Source organism: Octodon degus, unplaced genomic scaffold (assembly GCF_000260255.1).
Source record: "Octodon degus isolate 3935 unplaced genomic scaffold, OctDeg1.0 scaffold00017, whole genome shotgun sequence".
Classification (NCBI taxonomy): domain Eukaryota; kingdom Metazoa; phylum Chordata; class Mammalia; order Rodentia; family Octodontidae; genus Octodon; species Octodon degus.
The window spans coordinates 21,355,708-21,362,885 of record NW_004524593.1 but is presented as its reverse complement, the minus strand read 5'-3'; the positions used below and the strand labels follow the sequence as shown (position 1 = coordinate 21,362,885).

The 7,178-nt window shown below is 55.7% G+C and overlaps 1 protein-coding gene across 3 annotated transcripts in view; it reads left to right on the top strand.

Moving 5' to 3' along the window:
- The window catches only part of Rab3gap2 (RAB3 GTPase activating non-catalytic protein subunit 2), an 87,178-nt gene that overhangs the window by 54,410 nt on the left and 25,590 nt on the right, over positions 1-7,178 (top strand). For all 3 annotated transcript variants that reach the window (XM_023710349.1, XM_004626943.2, XM_023710350.1), the window contains 5 exons: positions 132-348; positions 749-892; positions 1,054-1,136; positions 1,330-1,394; positions 6,435-6,525. In XM_023710349.1, coding sequence (XP_023566117.1) covers positions 132-348; positions 749-892; positions 1,054-1,136; positions 1,330-1,394; positions 6,435-6,525 — 600 coding nt within the window. The remainder of the gene's footprint in view (positions 1-131; positions 349-748; positions 893-1,053; positions 1,137-1,329; positions 1,395-6,434; positions 6,526-7,178) is intronic.

The following is a 7,178-nucleotide window of genomic DNA, read 5'->3' as shown; positions in this document are numbered from 1 at the left end:
TCTGTTTAAGACATTTGCAGTGAAACACTAATGTGCCCTTATAGCTTTTTCTGCTGCCCCGCCTCCCCGGCTCTCCAAGGGCTGCCATGGCATCTGGTTTTGTAACTTCCACCTTTGCCCACTGTCCCCAGGGTACCGAGATGCGCAGGTTGGGTGGGTGCAGATCGTGGAGGACCTGCAGGAGCGAGCTCCGGAAACTGCCGACCCTACGCCCTTCGGGAGTAGCCAAGGCCCCAGCCGGGTGGCTCAGTTCCTTGTGATCTATGCGCCAAGAAGGGGGATCCTGGAGGTGTGGAGCACACAGCAGGGGCCTCGAGTGGGAGCCTTCAATGTGGGCAAGCACTGCCGGTGAGCTGCAGGCTTGAGGGGTGGGATGGTCATGCTCTTCTCTCCTGTGAAAGCCTGGGGTTGAACGATGAAGTCACCACAGAGTCAGGCAAACTCTGGCAGCCGCCACCCATCCCTGTGTTGAGGGGCTCAGAGCCAAAGATCCCATCAGCTCTTCTTGCTGATGCAATGCAGGGGAGCGCTGTGCTGGCCACTGACCATGAGCCTACTTGTGTGCACCTAGTCTCCACCCTGTGTTACAAGGAAGAGCTGCCCAGCAGGGCCTGCTTTCCGCCTGGCCTTGGCCCCAGCCTCACAGACACTACTGAGCAGAGAAGACCATGCGGCTCCCCAGTTGGGGTTACAGCCTTTGCTTTCTCCTGTTTGGTATCTTTACTGTCTTGGTGTGCATGTCCCTTAGGCTGCTGTATCCTGGGTATAAAATAATGGGCTTAAATAACATCACCAGCCAGAGCTGGCAGCCACAGACGTACCAGATCTGCCTCGTGGACCCAGTGTCTGGAAGCGTGAAGACGGTGAACATCCCTTTCCACTTGGCGCTGAGGTGAGGCCCATGCCTGTGCCGCGCGCCCTTCACTGCCCTTGCCCTGTGCTGGGCTGGCAGCTGGGGCTCCCAGGCTGACAGCCTTCAAGCTCTGTGGGAAGTTGGGGGAGGATGGCGGCCTCACATGCTGCAAGGAGTTGTCCGTTCTATATTCATTCCAGTGATAAGAAGAGTGAGCGTGCCAAGGACATGCACCTGGTGAAGAAGCTGGCGGCCCTGCTGAGGGTCCGGCCACCCGCTCTGGGTAGGTGTCGCAGCAGCGGCGAGGGCCTTCCCCGGTGCTGTGGGGTCTGGTGGCCCCAGGCCAGAAACTGACCTGGGGAGCCTGGTGCAGGCCGACTGGGGTCCATGTGCCTCCTCCTCTCACCGCCACTAAAAAGGAAAACGCTGATTTTCTTATCATAACATGTGAAAACTGTCTTTGGATATTCTTGCAGATTCGATTGAAGCAGAAATAAAGGAGTTAATTCTAGACATTAAGTACCCTGCAACCAAAGCCCAAGTAAGTGAACACGATACATGGACTTCCCTCTGAGGGGCTGCCATGTGTCTCGGAAGAACACCCCTGCCTGCTTTCCTCCAGGTGCCGGCTGCAGCCACCTTCCCGAGTCTTCCTTCGCATTCCTGCCCCTCTTTCTGTCCCCACAAGGAAGTTGTTGTCTGTGTCTTAAACAGTGATTTCCCATCGGTAGCGCCTGTGTTTTCTGTCACCTGTCCAGGGTAGGCATCCAAGTGCACATGCGCAGGTGGCGCCTGGCTGGGGCTGAGGTGCCTGACCTTCCTCCCCCACCTTCGCCTCTCATCACTGGGGAGCCACAGGTCACAGTTCCACACTTCAGTTCTGTCTTTCTCCATCGCTGCAGGGTGTGTGCGTGCGCCCTCTGGGGCATTGCCTGCTTCTTTGAACTGGGAAGGGACTCGCCTCTCCTGGCCTCTAGGCTGTCCTCGCGCTCCCTGTCAGTGCATAGTGAGGCCATGTCCAGTTGTGCCCCGGCTCTGTGCTGCCCTCAGCCTGTTTTCTCTGCACACACTCGAGAGTTGGCCCGAGTTTATCCCTGCTCAGTTGCTAGCTACAGAATTGCTGCCGCTTCCTTTTCCAGTGCTAGGGATTGAACCCAGAGCTTTGACTGAGCTACATCCCTAGCCTTTCAGTTTCAAGGCAGTGTCTAGCTAAGTCCCTGATAGTCAGGCTGGGCTCATTTGCAGTCCTACTGCCTCTGCCTCCCACAGTGCTGGGCTTGGAGGTGGGTACCCCATTCCTAGCTGGTATGAGCTGCCCAGGCTGTACTGGTTGATGAGAAACTGCTTTTCAGCATAGCGGCTATCTGGTAAGGATCCCTGCGCTCTGTGTGGCAGCCCTACGTGCCTCTGCCGCAGCGGCCCACGGTGGTCAGACCACTACCTCTGCACGTGGGTGGCTGCAATGTGGTAGCTCTGGAAACTTGTGTGTTCCCACTGTGCCAGATCCCTCTGGTGGTGCTTCTGCCCTGCCTCTGCAGCTTCATAGGTGGCCCTTCAGTCCCCCGGATGGCTCTTAACTCCTGTGCCACCTCCTTTATTTTTGCCATGTTGGGCTGAGCCCAGGCCACACAAGTGTGCGCCACCGAGCTGCCCGCAGCCCCAGCTCCGCTGAGCCAGCCCATGTTCCACGAGCAGTAGGGCTCCCGTCCTCCCTGGTGTTCCGGGTGGAACCCTGCCAGGCCCTTCTGTAGCGCTCTCAGCACGTGCAGATGTGCGCTGGAGTTCTGATTGCGGCCCAAGGTCTTAGCGCAGCTCTCTGGCACACTGAGAGGAATCAGTCGCAAAGTTTGGAAAGCGTCATAATTGTGCTGCTTAGGCCTGGATGCCTGGTAAAGCAAATGCTTCCAAGAAAAAAAGTGCAACAGTTAGAAAATTGAAAAATAAAAACTGATGAAGAAGTGGAGCTGTCAGAGAAACCAGGAAGCACTGGGGGCAGGCGTGGTGCAGAGCAGGGCGTGGGTGGCCAGGGCCGCCGGCCTGACCTGCCTGAGGCCCAGGCTCCAGGCTGCGCTACAGGACTAGAGGGAGGCGGCGGTGGCGGCGGGAGCTCAGAGCAGTCCAGGGGGATCACGTCTATGTCAGGTGCATGGGAAAGAGGCGCAGAACCCACCGAGGGGTCTGTCTCTGCCACACTGACGTAGAGCAGGTGAGAGCAGCAGCACTACAGACAGGCTCTCGGTCCCCAAAGCCCCTCCCCAGCTGGAGTGGGCGGGCCTGCTGTAGGGTCCAGTGCGGGGACAGGGCACCTTGGGTCTCCTGCCTGTCACTTGTGGGGGCACTAGGAGACGATGTTCCCGGCCAGTGCACCGGGGCACACAGTGCAACTCAGACGTGAGCACAGGTCACCTGCAGTGACCCAGGAGGGGCGCAGGGAGCACGCCTTCTCCACGGGAGACGCGGGAACCTGGTGAGCCGTGTCCCTTAGGGCTCCTGTGGTGAGTGTGAGTTGTGTCTGAGAATATTCTCACAGGTACAGCTGAAGACACAAGTAGGTACGCTATACAGTGCTGCTTTAGTACAAAAAGAAGAAATCCTCAGCAGTGCTGGGGATCTGTCGCAGCCCGCAAGGGGAACATGTTCATAGGTGTGTCATTAACTGTGGGACTAGTGCCATTAGCAGACGCGAGGTTGTGCTGGTCTGCAAGAACCATGGGCATGGAGAGAATGCGCGCAGCTTGGTCATTTCTTGGCGGTGCTGAACTGTTTCCGTTTCTCTGACACAGAGCCGAGGAGCCCTTGAGGAAGTGTAGGAAAGTGTGGAATTGGGTATTATACTCAAGAGGGCAATAAAACCTGGGAAAAGGTCTGATCCTTACAGCAAGGACCTCTGCATTCTCACTGGTATGTCAAGGGAAACGGGCACAAACACAGGATAAAGTTCCGTAATTGTTTGCCCAATGACCACACCTATGATTTACGTGTCTGCGAGAAGAAAGCACAAGCCCCTAGGTGCATGGGCATTCTTACTGTGGATGTTGAAAAACACGTTGTCAGCAGATAGTTGTTATTTTAGGTACACCCCCACCAGAAAAAGTCTTACAGTAAGAAACATAATTGTGCAGAACAGTACAGCCAAATTGAAATTTTTTCCCAGTACAACCAAAGACAAAGCAGAAATGCAGCAAAATCATAATCTTTGAAAATAGTCTGTTGTAAAATTTGTTAGAGGGACTAATGAAAGAACTGTACGTTAATGACTTGTAAAAATTATATCTGTATGTTGGTGGAAGAAAGACCTGAGAACATAAAGCGTGGTCTTGTCTTTGAGCGTAGCGCCCCGGAGAAGGGTATGGACTGAGCAGATCGAGGCAGTCGCGTGACAGTCTAAGAGAACATTCACTGGTGTGAGGAATGTGACGCGGCTCCCTGGTGGCCCAACTTTATCACACCAGCACGGGGTGCTCCTGAGAGCTCCATGTTGAAATTTAGGGGACCCATGAAGAAGTGCCATAGGTACAAGTTACTCAGGAGGTATTCCCTTTGTAGAAGCTTAGGTAGGACCAGCAGGGACACACAGGCGGTGCAGAGAAGGCTATCGAGGGCTGCCTGGCAGACAGGCCCCGCTATGGCCTGCAGACCAGCCTCACGGATCACGGTGTGTGGTATGGTACCGCTGCTCTCACGTGTATGGTATGGTATACATGTATGGTATTTTAAAGAATTTGAAATATGATTTTAACTTAATGAAGTAAAAACTAATATAAAATGATGTGGTAAGAATATAAGAAAGCCACAAATCAGAGTGGCTTTTCCTGTTCACTCATGTAGTGGCTCAGGCTACAGAGAGGTGGGTGTGGCTGACTCCCACCTAACTATTAGGCCTGCCAGGTGGCCCTGGTGGGTGTCCCTGTAGGTTCAGCCCTGACATTGTCCACGTAGCAAGAATGTCAGGTCCCATGGGTGGGGCTCAGACCTGTACTGCCCACCACTCAGAACCCCAGAAGGGGTGGGTGTCACCTGAGCTTCCGCCCCACCATGACGCCCTCCTGGAGTTCCACTGGCTTGCTGGAGCATGTCTCAGACTCTGGGGAGACATTGTGTTCCCCTGATGCTATCGAGGATGACAGGCCAAGATGACCAGAGCAGGGGAAGAGAAGGCAGGCTGAGCACCAAGGGGACACAGCTCTGGCCGCTTTCCAGGAGTGCTGTCCCACTGTGAGGACTGAGGCCCTGTCCTTTTGGTTATGCATGGAAGCTCAGCACTTAGCCACGATCGGCCGCTTCACTGGTTGTAGTGACCAACTCAGCCCTAGCACCTCTCTCCCTAGAATCCAGGGTGGCCTCAGAAGTTCCAGCTGTGCTCCCCATGTGGGTTCCCTAGTAGCCCTCCCCTACCACCCGAGAGTATCCCGAGCCAGGAGGAGCCAGAGGCCTTAGGAGCTATATGTCAGGATCCCTAGGACACATGCCAACAGCTTTAGTAACCGCTTCTCAGCACCCTGCTTGGCAGGGGTGTGCGGAGCCCTGGCCAGGAACGGGAGATCTGCCAGCCCATGGCTCTGGCAATGTGTGGGTGTTGGGAGCTCTGTACCCGAGCTACAGGCTCGGCCCAGCCTGTCTTCTAGTACGTCACAGCCACGCGCATGGGAAATGGAGGGGATGGCAGCTTTGGGGTCGTTTTTACACTTTGTGCTGCTTTGTCATAGTGTGCTGTCCACTCCACTGGCTGCCAGCGGGCTCTTTCGTCAGTTGTTACAAGTGACACTGCAGTGACAGTGGGCACCTCACAAGGCAACTTAGGGACCCAAACCCAATAGCTCTGAGCTAATCACACCGTGGAGCAACAGCATTGGAGCACTCAGCATAGTTAGAATGACCTTCATGGGGTTTATTTTACTGCTGAATCATGTATGAAGCTGAATTTTACCTGGGATCCAAAAAACTCCATAGCAAGTGATCCTTGCCCAGTGGCCACAGCACAAGTGAAGAAGGCAGTGCAGGCCAGGGAGAGGTTGTGGGGAGGCAGCCGCTTGCTCACACTGCTCCCAGCCCAGGCCTGTGGGGTGCAGCCTCCGCCACACCCGCCCCCCAACCTGCACCGTGCACTGATCTGCATCTGCTTCTTGCCACATTCTTCCTCGAGATTTTAACATGTGGTCCCAGCAGCTGGGCTCTGACTCTGTGCCGGCATGCAGGGTGAGTGCAAACCCACGTGTGCGGAGCGTGGGGCAGCAGCACCGGACCCTGAGGCCCGGGCCTCCGCGCTATGTCTGCACTTGCTGCGTGCAGCAGGGCCTTGCTGTTCCCTTGCCCCTCGCTCTGTCCTGTCTCAGCTTGTCTGGCCTGCCGCTGCCTGCAAGGCCGCTGCTTTCCATCTGGGACTCATGGCCCAGCGCAGGCGACCCAATGTGCCATGGTCACGCAGTGTCTCAGGTGCGGCCTGGTCTCAGACCAGTCTGCTGAGTGCCTCAGATAGCAAGCTTCTCTTTGCAGTGGGGTGTAGTGAAGATGCAGCGGAGGTAACATGTACAGGGCGAAGCCTTGCCCTAGAGCTCTGAGCCCACTTGGCCTCTTCTCCTAGGCTTTGGACAGCATCCTGGCAAGTGAGCGCCTCCCCTTCTCCTGCCTCAGAAACGTCACGCAAACGGTGACGGATGCACTGAAAAGCCAAGGTAAGGAGGGCCTCGAGGCGCGGTGCGCTGGTGCATCTGGTTGCCCTCACCTGGGCGCAAGTCCCATAGGTGAGAGTGAGAGAGCCTGGGCCCTGCCATCTGTGGGCCTGTGGGGGCTGTGGTTCCGGGTGTGGCTGTCCTCTGAGCAGCGTTATACGTGTTGATGCTGTTCCCATCGTGGGTGTGACTCGCACTGCTGAGGAAAGAAGGCCACCAAGCGGCCATTTGGCCTCAGGGCATCATGAAAGCAGTCACGTGAGGGGCAGCCACAGCGGTGCCCTTGCTGCCTTTGTCTTTACCTCGGCCTTCTGGGAGAGCGGCGGTTCCGAAGGAGCCTCGCAAGGTGTCCTTCCGCCTAGACACTGGCCATGCGTGGTGCTTTCCGCCCTCCTGCACCATGTGTGGCGTCCATTTCTCTCACAGCAGTTAACACTTCTGGAAGCAAAACCTGCAGTTAAATTGTTCTGAGTGTTCTAGTAGATTTTTACTGTTTAAGAATTCTGTTTGAGGATGCTGGGGTGTAGCCCAGTGGCACGGCATCTGCCTGGCAAGCGCAAGGTTGTGAATTTGATTCCCAGAACAAAAAAAAAAAAAAAATATTAGAACCCTGCATTCAGGTGGCACATGCCTGTAATCCTAGCACTCAGGAGGCT